The following is a 19,680-nucleotide window of genomic DNA, read 5'->3' as shown; positions in this document are numbered from 1 at the left end:
GCCAAAGTTTGGCTTTAGAGCCGCCCGACGGCCAGTCCAGAGTGCCCCCCCCTCCCCCGGGGACCCACCGCATCCCGTGGAGGAGCTTTCCCCACCCGGTCTCTTCCTCCGCAGGCGGGGCCGGGCTGGGGCAAACGGCCAGCAGGCTTTCCCACCCGACCCCCGAGGGCGAACAGGCAAGGCTGGACCGGCCTGCATGGCCAAGACGGGCTCAGCCTGGGGCCGCCCTCGCCAGCTCTCGGTGGAGGGCGGCCTCGCCGGCAGCGTCTCTGCTGGGCCGGAGAAGCGGCGGAGGCTGCCCGGGCACAGCGGCCCTGAGCCGGGCCCAGACGGGTTGCTGGCTGAGGGGAGGCGCCCTCCAAAGCCTCCCGGAGCGAGGCTGGGGCAGCCCGGGGCCCGCGGAGAGGTCCGCGGCCGCCTTCCCAGAGCCGTCTGCGAGCGACCACCGTACGCTCCGCCGACGCCTTTCCCGAGGCCGAGAAGGCAGCGAGCCCGTCGGAGCGCCGGACAGACTCCGGCGGCCACAGCGCAAAGGGCCGAACAGGGCGCGGCGGCTTCGGCCAGCCTGGTCCGGGCGGGGCGGGGCGGGGCGGGGCGAGGGCCATTCCTCTGGCGCGCGGGACGGCGGAGCGGCTCACTTCCAGCCAAGAGACGCCGCGCCCGGCCGTGGCGGCGGCGGCGGCGGCGGGCGAGATGCTGCGCTACAGCTCGGGGCTGACGGTGACCCGCACTACGCCGAGGCAGCCGCAGGGCAGGCGGAAGGTGAGCCGGCGGCGGGGAGGCCTCCTTGCCCGGAGAAGCGGCCGGGGCCCCTCGTGGAGGAGGGAGGGGGGGCTCTTGCAGATCGGCCGGCCCAGCCGGGCCTCGCGGCTCCCTCCGCTGCGCCTCTGGCCGGCCCGCCGCCCGCCTTTCCCCGAGTGGCCCTGGAAGCCAGGAGCCCCCGGGTCGCTTGCCCGCCCGCCTTCGTCTGCGGGCTGGCAAGCGCGCTGGCTTTTTCCCGGCCAGGAGGCCCCGGACGGGCAGAAGAGCCCCGCTGCGTTCCGGCGTCTTGGGCGGCGCGGGCTCCGGAGGCGGACCCGGAGGGCCCGTCGGGCTGTGTGGACCGACGCCAAAGGACGGGCGCCTGGACTCCGCGACGACATGCGGCGGCTTTGGGAGGGTCTGGCAATTCCGGTCTCGGCGGCGGGCTTGCTGCCCTTGCCCGGCCGCGTGAACCTGGTACTCTTGACACGAGAAGAGGGCTGCGTGGGGCCAGGATGCGCACTCTTTGCACGCTCCGGGGAAGCCTCGTCTCCGCCTTCGGAGGGCTGCGATGCGATGGTGACGCTTATCGTCATCTTTCCCCTAACCGAGTGTCACTCAGACATTCAGTTTTAGTAAGGCAGAACGATGATAGAGGTTTCGTGCACCAAAACCAGCGAGTCAAGTAAAAAAATATTAGGTTGTTTTAGTGCATTACTTACATCATCTGTAAATATTGTAAACCTGACTGGTGCCCCCAAATGTATGTTTATTTTCCCTTGGAAGACGCTGTATAATGGCTGCAGAAGCAGTGAGCTTCTGCCATCAGCTTCATTCCCTTTTTCTTTGTAAAACTTCCCATGCTGCTTACTCCATAAGATCATTGCATAATAAGTTGAAGCTGAACGAGGTGAGTTCTGAGGAAAGTCCCCTGCCCTTCGACAGCATGTAGTCCTTTCTGAGTTGCGCTGCCCTTCGCCTTGGCTGCTGACCTGCCCCAAATTAAAGGGAGCAACCTTTCCTCCTCTTTGGAAAGAGAGAGAGGGTTGTAAGTGGCATCCTTGCTGTCCTCCAGGCAAACATCTGTCGGCTGCGCTTAACTCTGCCTCCGGAAGAAAGCTGGCCGCCTTGGGAAGGAAGAGATACGTCTGAAAAGACCCCAAAGGTGAGCTGGTGAGATGCAGCTGCCTGTTGCCCCTTTGCAGTAATTCAAGGGACACCCTCTGATTTGGCCTGGGCAACGGATGAGCCATTTGGAAACAAGCCAAACAAGCGTTTGGCAAGAGGGCAGATCGCGCCACAGAAACACTCTTGGTTTCTTTGGGTATATATTTCATGGGAAATTTCCTTCATCCTTTGGGGAAAAATGCAGCCAAAGCTGTACATTACCTTAATTTTGCTTTAAAAAAAGAGAAGGAAAAAAAAGGCAGATGGTTTGGTTTTGAAGGAAAAGCTGTTGCTGGATCTTAATTTTGAAAATGTTCATAATCGAGATTCTAACCTGATTAGGAGATGATTTCGGGGGCAAATATCCTTTTCCCAACTTGAGGGACCCTCTGAGGTGATCACTACAGGGAGATGGGCTGGTTGAGATGGGGCGGGGATGTTTGGGCCTTGTACGGAATTGTGCTTTTGCCTGGACATTATTTAGTTCTTCCCCTTGCGTGGTTTTCCTGACTTAATTGCTGTTTGTACTGTGGGGAGAAAATACCCATAATAATATCTGGAACTTAAATTGGTGAAAGAAAGGGTGAGGGAAAGGGTTTGTAGACTCCTGCAGAAGCCCGGGGGGGGGAGGGGGGTCAGGGGCGGCACAGGTGCCTCATTAGTGCAAAGAGGAGCTTTCATTGATCACATCGCATGTGCCAGGCCAAAGTGACAGAGTTCCCTTCTTCCCCACTTGGAACGTCCAGCAGAGTCATCTGAATTTTCTAACAGCTTTCTTATCGCCACACCCATGGCTTTGTGAAGTCACGTGAACATCCCTGCGATCTGTTGGTGTCAGTCGGCCTTTTGCAACACAGCTGCAATCTGCCCTCTGAGTGACAATGCAGGCTGGCCGGGCTGGTGCTCCAGTGAGAACACTAAATTGCCCAGCAAAGAGCTTCTCTACTTCCTGGGTCCTGAGCAGACTTTACTGATGATCTCTTGTTGCCTTGGTCAGAGGGGATGGGGCAGAGAGATGGGGGTGGAGGAGCCGCTCTGCAGATCCACCTGGAGGAGCCACCTCGGCCATAAATGTCAGAGCTTGCTGGGCCAACAAAGAATCCCCACCCCCCTCTTCCTGCTCAAAGTGACTGGGGCATTGCACAGCCAAAGGGGCCAAAGGTTACTGAAAATCTGGTTAGATCACCCTGGAGGCTGCTCTCCGGATCCTGATGTGCTAATCTGCCTTCAAGCAGGAAAAATGGGGATGGCTGCACTGTAGTGGGAAGGGAAAGCCAAGCAGGAGGCTTGGAGCAAGGGTGGAACAAGTGCTGGGGCAGGAGTGGTGAGGCCCAGTTCCCCTCTGGGCTCCATCTCCTAGGCCTTCAGCTGCTCGCCTGGCAGGGAGTTCGAATCCACCAGTGGCTGCAGGAAAGTTTTGCTTCTCCAGCCAAGTACCTTCCTGTTGACCTGAAGAGCAACTCTCCCCTGTTGCACTGCAGTAAACAGGATGATCCTGCCGGGGAACGTTGGAAATAATAAGCATATTTCTCATACTCTTACGATGTGGCATTTGTGGGGAGGGAGTCAGGCTTAACTGAAGCAGCGAACTTAGGTTTTATTAAAAACCTGTAGCACAATTTATACTGTTAACCTGACATTTTGCAGTCCTGCAGTGAGAGGGATTCAGAGATGGATGGCAGTATTAACTCAAATCCTACATCAAAAATGTGTACCAGATTTGTTGTACTGTTTTATTCGTCCAGGCCTAGGTTATGTAACTTCACAAATATACTGATTTGCCCCCAGAAGGCAGCCACAGAGCACCCCATCGGCTTATCAGCCTCAATACCTTTTAAAAAACAGGAAGTCTAGAGTATTAATATATCACCGATGACCCAGATGATGTTCCCCAAGGGATCCCTTGGAAACCAGTTTAAGTGGTTTTTGCTCTGTTCAGTTTAAGGAATCGGTTACACAACCCAACCTCCTTGCATGGAGAAGGAGGATTAGAGAGGAATCCTATGAGTGCTGCTCAGAAATACACACCATCATGTTCAAGAGGGGTCCCTCCTAGGTAATTGTGTGTTGGATTAGAGACTCCGGATTTAATTAAATTTGTTTCTACATAAAGTTAAGTTTTGTGTAAGGATAGCTCATTGCTGAACTATGACAGGCTATCTTGAGTGGGAAGAATGTGATACTTTGAGCAGTGCCAGAACTTCCCATTCCGTACATATTCTTCAGAAGAGCACATACTTCTGAACTGGCTATGCCCAGTTCCAGTCACTTCACTCCTTAGTGCTGGAGAGGAGCTGTTAGCTATGAACGATCTTATAGTCAAGTGTTGGATATGAAAACAAAACTATTTTATCCAGGAAATGAAAAACTATTTTTGCATCTGGCACTCCACCCAGTTCCTATGTGGAAACGCCTTCCTCCCCACCTCTTGTCTAAACAAAACAACTTGTTTTACATGATAAGTCTGAATGCCATTAGGCAATGTGGTGACTATACCCACGTATTGCAACAGAGCAGCTTATATTGATGTTTTAGACAATGAATTAAAATTGGATGTCAAATGCTCTCTGGGCATTAAAGGCAACTCCTGCAAGAGTTTCTGGAAGGGCAAAGGAGCAGAACCGGCCTTGGCTTCTGTCAGCATTTTAAGTTGCATGACACCCTCTCCCTTCTCTGGATGAATGCTTGCAATAACAACGTTCCTGAGGAAGACAAATTAGTTTTAAAAGGTAGTTGAATTAGTACCGTAGTCTAGAACTGTGTGTGTTTCTTTTCTGCCTTATCTATCTGTTCATAGCTTGGTTCAACTAGCTTTGGCTGATGATGCGGTTCCCTCTGTGGAAACACAGAAGGTGCTGAGAGAGGAACATAGGAAGACCCGGGCCCGTCTAGGCGGGCTACTTCTTTTCCCCAGAGGGTCAACAGACGCTGCCCAGGGAGGCAGGCAGCAAGTAGCCCATCCTCCTGCTGCCCTCCAGCCATGCCTGGGAGACTTCTGCCCTGCTCTGAAGACAGGGCCAGGGTGGCCCACAATCTCTCCCTCCCTTCTCGGGTGATGAACCGAAGTCAGGGTTGCGCCACCCATTGGCCTTTGGAGCAGTTTTAAGGCAGAGCACATTCTGGTAATATTACTTGATGTTTAAAAAGTTTTATCTTGAAGATCCTTATGAAATTGTTAGAAAAGTCATACAATAATGTGTTACTTTTCCTTTTTTTACATTTATAACTCTTGAATATACTCCTACAGCAACTCTACCAAACACCTGAAGGATTGTCTGCCGGGGACTTAAAGCATGGTGTTGTGTATGGTGTAGTGCACCGGTCTGATGACAACCATAACAAAGAAATGGTGGTTTATGGATGGTCAGCTCACCAACTGAAGGAAGAAATGAGATACATACGAGATGTGAGTCACGTTTTTATAATATTGTTCTTGCAGGAAGGAAAGGACTTTGATCGGCTGCTGCTCCCTTGCCCATCCTTTCCTTCTGTCCCCAAAGCAAACGTTTCTCTCCTTCTCGGTCCAACACTCTGCCGGCTTTGCTTCCAGTTGCAGGATGGGGGCCGTTCACTTCCATTTACTCTTTGCATTCAATTCTGGTTTCTGTCTGAACAAAATTGCGAAATGAAGTCAACCTGTTGTCTGGAATATAATTTGCATATTTTTACATTTTGCAAAGTATCCCGTGCATTTGGATGTCCAGTGCATGTATCACTGACCAGATACCCCCGTAGACATGGCCACCTCACTCATGAATCTGCAGGGTGTTGGTCACTAAGTAGAGAGGAATGCAGGAAGGGGCCTTATCTCACGTTAGGTTTTGCCTGGGTCTGTCTATCCCAACTGCAGGCAAATCTCGGAGGGCAGCAGGGCTACCTTGTGCCCCGCCTACCCCCGAAGCTCTTCAGGGGCTGGATACAGAGCAGGCCCCTCCCTAAGCAAACCTCCTCCGTCAACAAGTGGAGGGGCCCTGGGCATCCTTCCAGTCTCCCCTCTCAGACTCGGGAGCAGAATGGAGGCCAAAAACCCCACGTGGGACAGGGCAGGTGGGGAGCCTCCCTTACTCAGCCATAGGCTGCCCTCCTCTTTAAGGCGGTGGGACACGAGTGGAGATGTCATCTGGCTCTGCAAATGGGGGGGGGAGCCCTGGGCTCCCGGGCTTAGCTGAGGAACTGCATTTTGAGCTGTGAGAGGTCTGACATTATACCTGCCCCAGATCCCGGATATGAGAAAGGAACAGGCAGGATTTTCTTAAATTGTTTGGTTTCCTGTTACTTTTATAAACATTTGATTATTTAGACTCTGAAAATTACCATTTACCCAGCATGGAGAACAATTTTATGTATTGTAACCTTTCTGTTCCAGGTGAGATTAACGTTAGAAAGAGTAAGAAACAAAATGTATGGAGAATACGATGAAATGAAACGCAAAATCCAGCAGCTCTCAAGTGAGCTGGCGGTGAGTGCCGCTGGGCTTGAACTTCTTCCTTTCCCCTTTCGGAGCTGCCTTTTGGGCCTCTGGCCCATCCACGTGGGGGTCTGACACTCAGGCTGCAGCTTCATTGCCTACCAAAGTGAGGCTTTCTGAGCGTGGCGGGGAGCCCTCTCCCCTGCCCAGCTGCAGCCGCCTCCTCCCAGCGGAGGGGGTGTTTCTCACATCCCTTTCACAAGAGACTCCTCCTGTGCTGGCCTAGATCCGCACCTGTCTTGGGTGATCAAGCGTTTTACAGAGCAATTTAGTAATACGTGTTTATGAAAAACATGGATCGCCTTTGCTGCAGCATCCTTTACACTCCAATGGCTTTTGCATTGGCAGGCCATCCTGACAGGTACGGCTCAGTGTGCTGATACCCTGGTTGGCGGCCTGGTGTTGCCTGGCCTGGCTTGCAGATTTCTGCTTCTCTTACCTTCAAGCCACGTTTGTTTTCTTTGTAATACCAAGGAGCCGCCTCTGTTTTAGATCTCTATATTGGAGTGCAAGAACTGGTGTAATCTTACATGTTTTTTGTAAATCTTTTCCCTGAAGTCCACCTGGGTTGGGATTTGTACTCGAATCTTTTCTTCAGTGTCTCTTTAAAGGGAATATTTTATTTGGCTATGTGGAGCTGCTGCTCATCCCTGCCAGCTGTTGGTGGACTGCCATGGAAGGTCAGCAGCAGCTCCTTGGGAGTTAGTGAGCATGTGTGGATTCAGCAGCTTGCCAGGGGGGAGGTGGCACAATTTTTTTGCCAAGACAGGTTCCAGCCTTACTTCCCTGCCAGCAGTTTGTACTCTGGCAAATGTACCAAGCTTGCCTTTTCTTTTATGGGCTTCCAATAAAAGTCATTGGATGTTAAATCCAAACAGGCCCAACTGCTGCCTCTGTGCAATTCCTGCTCCCTCCGACTCAAACCTGGCATTGCTTCTGCAGGTATCACATGCTGAACAGGCATCCCTGGAAAACCACATCCAGGTCCACGCAGCAGCCCTGGAGAGTTTCCGCGAAATGAGCAGCTCGCTGACCTCAGCCTCCATTGAGCTGCAGGTAAGTTGCTGATAAAGCCCACACCTCCAGAGCTCCTCCCCCACCCTGCTGGGTCAGCCTTTGGAGGGGAGGGGCTCTTCTGCAACTCCAGTGGGAGAGGGAACAGTTTGAATCTGAAATTCAGCACGCTGTAAGTTGGCTTCCTTGCTCTATATAAATGGCTTTGCTTATAAAAGAATTTTGTGCTGAAAATTCCTAGACTATTTGCAATCCAAAGACATGGTGTTGATTTATTAATTTAATTAACTCATAGATTTTATTTTCTAACACTTGGAAATTTGCAAGGTCAGTGTGCTGTATTTAAACATGTGACAGAATTGATCATAACTCTGGAAGTATATTTTTTTAGTATGGTAATATACAAACACAATAAACAAAAAATAGGCAAGGTGGGTGTTTATTCGGTTTGCATACCACCCAGCTTCCAACAAATTTTGGTGTCCTCTGTTACTCTACTTCCCTCCGGTCATACAATCATTTTTCAAATCTTAACGATGTTTCTTGGGTCATTCACCACCCAGAGTCCCCTGGAGCTAGACAGTCAATAGATTTAAATAAATCAATAAATCTTGGATGAATTTAAGCCAGAAGATTATTTGTTACTCTCTTCTAACAGAACATGTATTTTGCAAATTTTCCTTCTTAAGAAACCCAGAAGAGTTAGTTAATTCTTTGCAGTTCTTGCTGAAAAGTACATTAAAAAAAAGAATTCATCCTAATTTTCTTCAAGCTGTTGTGAATTAATTTTGTATTTTATTGCACACTTTTTCAGAAAACCTTAGTTGATGTTACTTTGGAGAATACAGTTATACATGACCAGATACAGAACCTGAAGCAAACTCATGAACAGTCCATGGAAAAACTGAAGGAGAAGCAGAAGGAACTGGAAACGGCCAAGGTGGAAAATCAATTGCTCCGCCTCAAGGTGAGCAGCGGGAATGCCTGCCACGGATTTCAGCTCCCAGAATAGCATCCCAGACCATCAACTGGCTGGAAACTTTTGGCTCTGAAGCAAAGAGGGGTGATCAGGCAAGACTTAATCTCTAAACTGGCCCATATTTCTGCTTTCAGTGCCACTTAGGTGATTTGGGATTACAGGCATCTGCATTCAGCTTGCCCCAGTTGTCCCAGAAACTCTTTTCCTATAGGAGATGCTGAGCTGCCCTGTTCTCAAAGCAGGTTTGGCTTGAAGGCGTGGGCCCATTTCCTTCTCCCCCCCCCCGCGCCCCCCTCTCCATGCAGGCAAGAGGAACAGAAGCCACATAACAAAAGGCCACGTGCTACTGTTACTAGTTGAAGTTCACCCAGCGAGAGGCAGAAGTCTTGCAGACATCACCTGGGTGTCTTGCGCAAGGGCAGGACTCTTCTTATGAGCCCTCCTTTTTACTCAGATCCATTTGGCTGCCATAGACAAAGTTGATTTTCCACGGGCAGCATCTATTTCTCTCTTGCATTTCTTTCATTAAATAGAGTCCCCCCCACCTTTTTTTCTATTTTTTTTTAAATAGGTGGAAAGCTCCCAAGAAGCAAATGCAGAAGTCATGAGAGAGATGACCAGGAAACTATATAGTCAGTATGAAGAAAAGCTTCACGAAGAAGAACAGAAACATAAGCTCGAGAAAGAAGCCCTCCTTGTACGTGGGCCGCCCTGGCATTCCCTTCGGAAGGGCTGCTGCTGTTAGTGGAGATCAGGGTTGAAGAGTCAGTTTATGGGGTGGCTTTTGCAGTCTGTGGACAGGAGTTTTCAAAAATTAACAGTAGAAATTCAGTTTGCTAAATTACCAGATTGAATGGGGCTCTTCTGGTGTGGCTTGTTGGAGTGAGTAAAGGACATCTGTGCTTTTATCCAATTTCCAGTTGTACAGAAGAGTGATATACATATAGAAAATGTTTTACTTAATGCAGAATTTCCTCTCTTAAAATATGACTTTGGTGAGGAATAAGGATCCCTAAGCAAGCTGAGAAATATGCTGATGGCAGTGGCTTTGTGCCTATTACCTGGAAGTCAGTCTCAAGTTAAGCTGACTTTAGCCAAAAAGGAAGTTCAGGTTTCCCAGCTTTGAGAAAACTCAGTTTCCAAATAAGCATTTGGGCAACTGGGGGGAGGGGGTAAGAGATGGTGTCTTTTCTATAGTTCTGTATGAATTCACTTCCTTTCCCTGGGGATTTTAATAGGTGTAAAATCATTGGGAGTAGATTATGGTTTTGCCAGGAGGGACGTGGACACTTGTTTGTGGAAGACCAGGAATGGGTGGCTTCTTGTTGCTGCAAGCCATTCTTAGGATCTGGGGAAAGTGGGGAGCAACCCCTTGTTAGAAGCCAGGCGGCCCGTGGAATTGCCAGCCCAGGGAATGTGATCTCCTGTGTTTCTTTCTCGGAAGGTGGAAACGAATCGTTTACTTACGGCCATTGAGGATGCCAATAAGGAGATGAGAGTTACAGAGACAAGTTTGCAGGAAAAAGACCAGCGAATTGGAGAGCTGGATCGACTCATCCGGCGCATGGAAGATGTAAAAGCATCACTCAAGGCTCTTTCTCAATATAAGGGGATGGATGTCTGTCTGTGTGGGGGGAGGGGTATTTATTCCATGCTCTTCGCACATTGCAAAATTAAAATCCCCAAATTTTTTGCAGTCCACAATATTTCACCTACATAGCACGATGGCCAGGGACTTCCCTTTTTATCGTTTTCCTGCAATCCATATATTCGAACATTTATTCTAGAGAGCTTATCGTGTCTGCTCCTTGGTCTGCAGACAAAAGATCCCTTTTGCAGCTGGAAGGCAGAGAGACCAGGCTGGTCTTCCTTCCTTTCCACGGGCTGCTCCTGGAAGGGAAGGGGTTCAGCCTCCAAGTATCTGCCAAGTCCACCAGCCGTGCCAGGAATGGACAATGTAGGTTTGCAATGCCAAAGAGCATGATGAGTTTTCAGAAGCCAGAATGACGTGTCAGCAGACTGCTTTCTCTTAGGAACTCACAATTTGCCTAGGAAAACAAGCCCTGCTGCCCATATAATCCAGGCCACCGGAAAGGCAGGTCTGCTGAACTGGTTGTAGTAGATTCTCTCTCCAGAATGTAAAAGTGCACTTTTTCCCAGGCATCTTCCTCTTCCTTGGCCTGGAGGCCTTCAGACCCTTCTCAGTGCTGCTCCTTTCACTTACTGGACAGGTTGAGTCCATAGGGAGAGGTTGGCTGGAGCAGGATTGACCTGTTGAGATTAGGTTCCAAAGGGTTAATTTTTTTACTTGAGGACCAGCATGGAGCTCCAGAGAGCTGGAGATGGGGAGTTCATCAAGCCTTGGTTTGAGTGACTATTAGAGGGTGGCACTCTTGATTTCCCTGGACAGATTCTTGCACTAGAAGATTCACAGGTGATTTGTTTGGAATCTATAAATTGACAACAGGTTTATTAAAGTTGCGACCTCACAGGCTGCAATAAAATCTCTTGACAGAGAGAAAAGTGAAATGCGAGACAGGTCTTGGGAGAGGTATCCCGGCACTGTCCTTAGTCCCAGCACTGAGTCTTACTTTGGAAAGTCAATGCCTTCACTTACTTGACTGGCATGATGGCTACTGAGGGAGATCCAGTCATTGATTAAAGCAAAGTGTATTCATTTCTCTCTCTATTTATCTCCTCAGGAACGCCATCAGTTGCAAGAGCAATTAATACAGTATGAAATGCAACTACAAGGAGCAGGTGTTTACGACCAGTCCAGCCAACCAAGGTAAGATCACCTGTTGGGATCTTGGTCTTCAGGTTCTCTTGGGGAGGCTACTCGGTTGGAACAGGGATGTGTCCAGATGTCCTGCTCCCATCCTAAAAGGTCTGTTCGAGCAGGCCTGGGGAGGTGATAGTGACCACGGCAAGCTGCACTCTGTTCTGGAAAGCAGGAAGCAGAAAGTGAAGGATCAATGGAGAAACCTTAGCAGAGGAAAAAAAATCTCAGGCCAGAATTCTTGAAAGCCCTTAAAGAACCAGCTGGGACCCATTTTTACTTAAAGGGGGGCAGGAAGGGCTGAAGCTCTTTGGCTTCAGCCCCCTTACAGCCTTCCCCACCTGTCTGATCCACTTCTCAACACAGCTAAGGAAACTTTCTCCTGTGAGGCAAAAATACATCGAGCTTCTGGGAAAGCAACATACCAAAGAGTATAATGGGTTTTTTTTAATGGGCCTATTTCCTTGGTCAGGTCTCTCAAGTTGGAGGAAATAACTGACAGTCTCCGAGAACGAATCCAGCACCTGGATGACATGGTTCTGTGTCAGCAGAAGAAAGTCAAGCACATGGTTGAGGAGGTGAGTTGCGCACCGTGCGGAAAACCTGTAATGCATCCATACAAAGAGTCAAATGATCTGGCTGATGATTAGAGCTCCTAAGGAAAAATCCCAAGAGCAGAGTAACATCCAAGAAAAACAGGTTCTCCTGCTTTGTGGTGAAGTTCTCACACTTCATGTAAGCTTCCAGAAGAAATTTTAAAACAGCTGTCTTGAATGTGCACATCCAGATCAGGGTTTAGTACCGTGGTAGTGAACCTATAGCACGCGTGCCACAGGTGGCACGCAGAGCCCTCTCTGTGGGCACGTACGCAGTCGTCCCAGTCCTAGGCCTTCAGCTGGGTTTAATAAAACCTTTTTGCTTTAGGCTTCCGATGCCGTGTGCACAAAAAAAAAAGGTTCATTCAATCATTTTTTTTAAATTCCATTTATACCCCGCCCTTCTCCGAAGACTCAGGGCGGCTTACAAGCTTAGCAGTAGCCTTCATTCTATGTATATGCCTGCTTGTTAGGGCTTTCACACACACCCCAAGCGGCATTATTACAAAGTCAGCTTAATTGCCCCCAACAATCTGGGTCCTCATTTTACCTACCTCGGAAGGATGGAAGGCTGAGTCAACCTTGAGCCTGGTGGGACTCGAACCTGCACTAATTGCAGGCAGCTGATGTTACTTTAAGGAGGCAACTTCTTGTGGGGAAAAAAAATCACACAAAGTTGGAATTGATTGAACTTTTTAGTCCCGCCCAGTCTGCTGTTACCAGTGCAGCCATGCCCGCCCAATGGGTCATGCCTAGCCAATGGACCATACCCACCCAATAGGCCATGCCCACCCGGTACCCGACAATACATAAGTGGGTTTGGGGTTGTAATTTGGACACTTGGTCTCTAAAAGGTTCGCCATCACTGCCCTAAGTGGAATTTTACTCCAGTGGGATTTTCCCATGTATTTTACCAGGAAAGATGCATAGGGCAGGCTACAAAAGTCAGTGCCCCCCCCCAACCATATCCAAGCACTCCAAATTTGTTGGCGATGTCCCTTTTGCTCTCCAAGCACATTGATTTGTGCTTAGATTGTAAGCCGCCCTGAGTCTTTGGAGAAGGGCGGGATATAAATGGGATTAAAAAAAATCTGCATGTGACATAACCCTAAGTTGAATATTCCTCCAATGGGATTTTCCGATGTATTTTACCAGGAAACATAGATAGGGCAGCCTAGAAAACTCAGTGCCCTCCTAACCATACCTAAGCACTCCGAGTTTGTTGGCGATGTCCATTTTGCTCTCCGAGTTCTTGGTGACCTAACCCTAACCCTAAGAATGAAGTAAATATCCACCTAGAAGTTGATGTATTTTGTGAACCTTTGTGATATGAAATTAGCACTTAGTAAGACTGAAAGAAGTACCACTAAGTAGGTGTTGACTAATTATAGCTCCTTGTTCAGGTATTGGACCTTTCCCCCTCAGGCTGGCTAGGAGAAGGGAGGACAGGATGGGTCTGGAAGGAAGTGGCCTTATCTGAGAAACTGTTTGCAGTCCGCTTTTGCAGCGCCCTTCCCCTAACCCACTGCATCACGCTGTCTCTAGGTTATGGCCCATGAGCTCTTCTCCACATTTAGCCTGAGATTCATTGGATGATGATAGATGGGAGTCACCCAGCACAAAAAGAGGCAGGATCCTTGACATACCATGGAGAAAAATTACTCTGGTGCCAAGGAATATTCTCCAAACTGGATTGTGATATTGTAGCTCACCTGGAATGATGGCAGTCCTGATGGACTGTCCAAAAGAAGAAACCCTGAAATCTCTTAGCCATAAACACTGTGAGCCCGGCATGAGGGCTTGCCTTTGCAATGATTCCTGAACGCTGAATGGGAAGAAGGCAACCCAGAAGAATCCTGTCTCGGCATTCCCCTTTTGGATGGAGCTAAAAAGAGGATCTCTTCATCTTCTTATTGTGGATTCCAAAACGTAAAGCATGATTGGGAATGAACACACACAACTATATTGCACCAGACTTCAAGAACTTGTGATATTTTCATGTCATTCCCATTGCAAAATGTGAGCCAAGGCTTGTCGAGACTGAGCACAGAAGGAAAAGCGGTAAAGGCAACTCTTTGCAACGACAATCACAGACATTGTCAGAAAATGGGAGAGAGTTAAGCTGTGTCCTGTCCACCCGCCACTGGGAGCATAGGTGCACTGAGTCTCCTGAGAGTCTTCGGTGGAATTCCACTCAGCTTGGATTGGGCAGAGATTCTGCGCAGACCGAAATGCACAGCTGGCTCCAGAAGCAAAACAATTCCTTTTGTTCTGGTGACATTTGTATTAATAGGTGACTTGTGTTAATAAACGTGTAGAGGTCTAAGCTGTTCCCCGGTTCTCCTTATCAGATAAGTCCTTCTCCATTCCACATTCCTCTTACATAGCATTCTGCTTTTGGTTGTTCTCTGGATGGATGAACCTGGAGGACACCTTCAGTAAACTAAACTGGTAGTAATGAAAGCTGAAAGGGCCTTTTTTTTGGCCTGTGATTCTGGAGAGTTGCTAATGATAGTTTAGCAATATCGAGTCAGAAGGCCCAGCAGTCTTACAGGACAATGACATCCTTTGCAATGAAAGCCAAAATGGCTTCTTCTGACTCCTGCATGCTTTCTACAGTTGATGGGGAGTCCAGGTGGAGGGGCAAAGTCCAGGGAGAACATCCTGGGAAACGGGACTTTCTGGCTACTGTGAAAGACAAGGATATCCAAGGAAAACTTTTTGAGTCGATGGAATGAATCTCAAGGAATTGAAAACTGCCATGAAAACAGGTGGGAGAAGCAGATGTCACCAAAAGTGTCCACCAGGACAGAGAAAACTGCTGGTTGTGCTTCCGTGGCAGATGTGCTGGGAGCAACTGTCAGTTTGTCCTATCTCTATACTCACTCCCCCCACCCAGCTCACTTGTTGCACTGGTGGTGGAAGATTCCCAGGGACCAAAACTGGGGCACAGAACAATCACTTGAAGGTCAGAGACTTGGTCAGTGCACTTTTTATCTTATGCTGCTTTGTGCAATATTATTATGTGGTACAATTTTGTTTATAAGAAGGTGTGCTTTAATAAATACTTTGTAATTATTTTTAAAGAAAAGCCTATTGATTCTGGACTTTGCTGTTTCACTCTCAATTGGTGGTGGCTGGGCACCAAAGCCTCCCCCACCTAGAAGGCTGATGCCTTTTTCTCTGGAATAGCGCCTTGCAGACATCAGGCTGGAAGGGCCAGAGGAGAGGACTCTCCAGGTGGGGCCCTTCAGCCCAGCTTCCAGGGATTTAGTCTTTAAAGAAGAGGTTTGGGGGCCCAGCTTCCACGCTTCTCTTGTGCCACTCTTTTGGCAACTCTGTATTTCACTGAACTCCTTTTTTTACAAAATGTCCTGTTGCTTAAAAGTTGTTATTGAAGTTTTAATAAATTGTTTCCACTTACAATTATGTCGTTTTGAAAACATTCTTTGTGTGTGTGTGTGTGTGTGTGTGTGTAATACATTTACTAAAAACAACAAAGAGTGACTTTGCTGACTAAAGAACAAACAAGGAAAGAGTAGTTATTATTCCATGCTGCTATTACTCTAATTGAGATAAAATAATTGCCAGCTGGTCATTATTTTTAAGGGGTTGGTGTATTTGCTGTCTTGTTTGGTGTTTGTCTGAATCTTTGCTGCAGAAGCATTTCCTTTCAGGCTGATGGAGCCAGAACTGCTCTTGCACACTCATGAACACATCCAGCTCTTCCTTTTCCACCAGAACTCTCTGCTCTGACCTCCCCCCTGGTCTGGCTCCTGTCCCACCTGCTTCCCAGTGCCGATAGTGGGGAATATGTGTCATTTGTGGCTGGGGAGGCCTCTGCCAAGGTATTCTGTGGCAACAGCTCCATTGAAATGCAGGAAACAGAGCAGTTGAAGAGGAGAAGATCCTGCCCCGTGTGGCTCATTTAGTCTGCATTTCCTCAGAAGGCCACTGCGTCAGCCCAATTACTCGTAAGGACACTGTTTGAATTCCCAGCTTCTCCAAATGACCGCACATTTGTATGCCCAATAAATTTGTGCTCTTGTGCATTGGTCATGAGATACAAGCCACAATGTATTGCCACTGATATTTGCACTTTCTTGGGAGTGCATAGGATGGGCAGCAGTTTCGTGTGCAAAAGCCAGGAGTGAAAGCTGAAGCATGAATGTGTCCAAAACTCCAAGCAAACTCTATTCAGGGCAAGGAGATGTGCCCCAGCCTCGCTGGTGGAGTCTGACAGTTGGGGAGGCCTTATTTCTGAAATGGATTTCCTGCCTTTTTTCTCCATGAAAGATGTATGTTGGGGGGGACATTGGTGACCTGTTCCACAGGCCCCCTTAGTTCAGCAGGGTGTGGGGAGGGGGGGGACATGAAGACTGAACTCCTGTCCTGTGGAGATCAAACCCTCCACTTTTGAAACCTGCCAGATTGCCATGATGGGCTCAAGGGAAGCACCCTCCAAGGGATCAAGGCAGCGGGCAAGAGTCTGCTTGGCCCCCTCCCCAGGAAGGAGGGGCTCTTGAGCATCAGCAGCCCCTCCCACCCAGTGCTATGGTCCGAGGGAGAGTCCTTCCCCTGGCCTCCAGCAGCTGCCTTCCGGTCATGACGGTTCGGTCTTCTGAAATAATCAAAAGTGTTTCTGGCTGTAGGATTTATTTCCTGATTTTATGTTTTGATCCTATTGGCCACTTTTGTTGCAAAGATGGGGAAAAAACCCCCTCTAAATTAAAAAAAGGAAATATTTGGATTCATTCTCGGAATCCTAAAGCAAATTCTGTTTCCTGGTGCTAAATACTTACTTGTGCCTCAATTGCAATTCGAACATTACTCAACTGTATTCTGCAAAAAAGTTTTTTAAGACTCTTCATGTCACCTAACGATAACAGAATGAATCGTGGAGAAGCTTCGATCGCGAGGTCTCCACAGTGGGTCAACTGAATGATGCTGTGGCATTTTCTGGAGTTACTGTTTTTTTGTTCTTTTTCCATAGATAGCGCTACAAAAGAGAAAGCTGAAAGAAAAGGAAATCTTTATATTACAACTTTTAGAGAAAATCTCTTTTCTAGAGGGAGAGGTAAGTTTTTGATTAACTGTCAGAACATTATCCTTACTGGTTACAACTGATCCTCACCTTTTCCTGCGTAAAATCTCGGGCTGCGTCTGTTTCAGCTGCTTTGAATTCTTTCAGTTGTGGTTTTAATTCTGGTGACTGGCTTTGATTTTCCTGAGTCATATTAGATTGCTAGCCTCCTTGGACAGAGGCTGCCTTCCTTCGTGCCTGTAAAATTCTGAAGGTTTTGAAGGTCCTCAGCAGATACCTGCATTCATCCATAACTCTGACCGTCCTTAGATCACAATTAAAAACCACGTGTCCGAGGCCTCTTTAAGACTGGCCAGGAGACGGTGTAGTCCCCGAGTGCCAGGCTGAGTTCAAGTTCTTGTTCATCACGAAACTTCCTTGGGTCCTTCACTGCCCCCCTTTCCAATCTAGCTTAACTCACAGGATTGTTGTGAGGATGAAATGGGGGAGCTCTTTCATGGCATATCCTCCCTGCATCTTGGAAGAACATCTGGGAAATGATGCTTTAGAAAAAAGAAAAATGTGAAGTTCTGTGTTGCCCCTTCAGGGAGGCCACATTTTCCCCCTTCTGGGCAGGGCAGGGAAGGTGGAGAGACCGGTGGGCTGCATTGTGTGTCTTTCAGAACAAGGAACTGCAGGACCGTTTGGATTACCTGAGGGAGACCCAGTCCAGGCCTGAGGTGGACACCAGAGACATTGGGGTTGGATGTGACCTTCCTGCCAGGTAGCAGCCTCAAGTCATCCAGGGTCTCCTTTGCCTCCTGGGGGGAGCTGGGGAGTGTCCTACAGGGGACACATTGGGTGCTGGAGGGGTTTCCCCTGTGCCTTCGTGGGTGAGGCTGGGGTCCCTGGCAAGCATTTTGTCACGAGGCCTCCTACCAGCAGTGGGACGAAGCCCTGGCCACAGGCTCAGCCCTGCCTTTCCAGCCTGCCAACTGTGCCAACTGGCAGCTTCCACCCAGAGGGGGCTGCAGGTGAGACATTTCTGCGCACGAGAAGGCTGGCTTCATGGGCAGTTTCCGGACTGTCCCGTCTTTAATTTTCCTAGTGAGCCAAAGTTAATTTACAAAGGCTTTAAGCCAAAGAGATGTGTCAAAAAGTACCCCAACCTGGATTGGCAGTTGCCTGCAAACCTTCCCGTGACCCTGCTTCCTTGTGAGTTCAGGGATCTGTTCCTCCAGCATCCGCAACCTAATATTTGTACAGTGAATTGTGTGAAGTCTCACCTCACAGTGGGGTTGCTTCTGTCCCAACAGCCCTGAAAATGGAAGCCGACTGCCTCCTGAGGCGCTGAAGCCAGCCAGAACCTACCGCCCATTCCTGCGTGTCTTGGCATATTCTTCCAAGCACCGTGTTTTGGGCCCAGCAGCCCCCTGCGAGTGAGGCCGTACCCAGCCAGCTAGCTCGATGGGCGGAGGGGAGCAAGCAGCGCAGGCCGCCACTGAGGTCTTCGAGCACTGAGGCCATCCTGGGGACCGGGAGGCCAGCAGAGCTGCTGCTTCGGGGGAGGAAGGCAGCTCTGTGCTTCAGGCGGCTGCGCAAGAGGCTTCCATCCGGGAATTCTGAGAAATGGATCCGTGGTCCAAACTTCATCCAAGATGGCAGATATTCGTGCTTCTCTTGGAATAATATTCATTATGGTGATTTTGCTTCTGGTGGCAGCTACAGCCCAAGAGATTGCCACGTACTGTGGATGTACACCTGTGGCTCTGCCACGCTGACGATGCTCCTCAACCCTAATGCAGGAAGAGGGCACAACGGCCCAGCAAAGCACCCTGCCTTCCTCTGGGTGTGGGTGTGGGTGCATAAAGGCTTGGCCTCTCCAGATTTCTGAGCTAAGGGCACATTCATCAAGTTTATTTCCAGGTGAGAAATCTCAGCGCTCCTGAGCTGCTTTGCTCAGGGGAACCTTCCACACCTGCCTTTCCACTGCATCCAGGAAAGTCTGCTCGGGTCTTACGTGCCAGTACATGCCAGTTCTTACATTTCTACTTGTAAAGTTCCAATTCAGATGTTTAAACGGCTGCATTGTTTTATAAACCCAAGTTTTCTAAGCATTTCTCCCTTAAGGTCTTTTAAAGGAATGTCCTGTGCATAGACACCTGAATAAAGTTGTCATTCTTTGTGGAACTGCCCTATTTAACTGGTCAATGCGGCTTTATGGAGGGAGGGCTTGCTGATTCCAAAGATAATCACTCCCCGCAAGAGGCAAACGGTACCATCTCCACCTGCCTGAGTACAAGCAGTCCCTGGATTAAGAGCATTCAATTTACAGACAATTTGGACTTGACTGTTACTAAAAATGGTGAATAGCATTCTTCCTTGAGCCAATGAACCCCTGAAGCTGTGCAGTGTTTTCCGAGGGTCACAAAGTGGTGTGTGCTTTTTTAATACGCTGTTTTCATGGCTAACGAAGAGATTCTGTGACACTACAGTTTGTCAGCTCCAGGAAGAATCTACTAGTTTTAAACAGATCACGTTATTAAGCGTTTCATATGCGTAGAAAAGCGAAATAAATACTATATACTAACAGTTGTCTAACTGCCAATAACCCGTCCCGAGTTGCATACAAATCTGAATTGCCAGGCTCCCCGAAACGAGGAATTACTTCTGAACGGTCCCCTTCGTCGTTCCCCTTCTCCGGCCGGGAATCGGCTCCCTGGCCGTCCAAGAGGGGCGCCCGGGCAAGAGCCGCCTCCACCCCGGGCAGGGCTCCTCTCCCGCCGGGGCTCTAGGTCGGCTCCCGGGGCGCCCACGGCCTCGCTCCGGTTGCTGCGGGCTGGCCATCCGCGTCCGGCCGACTGCGGACCCGGCGCTCGGCCGCCGCCCAGGGACGCGCGTGGGCAGCTCGAC

General features: G+C 49.1%; 1 protein-coding gene across 3 annotated transcripts; it reads left to right on the top strand.

Annotated features, from left to right (window-relative positions):
- Positions 1-628: 628 nt before the first annotated feature.
- Positions 629-19,039, top strand: MYZAP (myocardial zonula adherens protein). 3 transcript variants are annotated; one of them, XM_083371067.1, is made up of 13 exons: positions 629-762; positions 1,817-1,906; positions 5,156-5,314; positions 6,275-6,367; positions 7,319-7,432; positions 8,205-8,357; positions 8,941-9,066; positions 9,814-9,942; positions 11,072-11,157; positions 11,621-11,726; positions 16,738-16,821; positions 17,451-17,551; positions 18,084-19,039. In XM_083371067.1, the coding sequence occupies exons 1-13, from the start codon at positions 694-696 to the stop codon at positions 18,208-18,210; spliced, it is 1,437 nt and encodes a 478-aa protein (XP_083227193.1). In that variant the 5' UTR covers positions 629-693; the 3' UTR covers positions 18,211-19,039. The 3 variants fall into 3 exon arrangements, with proteins under 3 accessions (XP_083227193.1, XP_083227195.1, XP_083227194.1); XM_083371068.1 differs by lacking the exon at positions 629-762 and adding an exon at positions 4,706-5,030 and having other exon boundaries at positions 1,862-1,906; XM_083371069.1 differs by lacking the exons at positions 16,738-16,821; positions 17,451-17,551; positions 18,084-19,039 and adding an exon at positions 13,290-15,630.
- Positions 19,040-19,680: the final 641 nt, after the last annotated feature.

Source organism: Vipera ursinii, assembly GCF_947247035.1.
Source record: "Vipera ursinii genome assembly, chromosome: 11".
NCBI lineage: Eukaryota > Metazoa > Chordata > Lepidosauria > Squamata > Viperidae > Vipera > Vipera ursinii.
The sequence above is the reverse complement of the archived record's forward strand: the minus strand, read 5'-3'. Positions and strand labels throughout refer to the sequence as shown.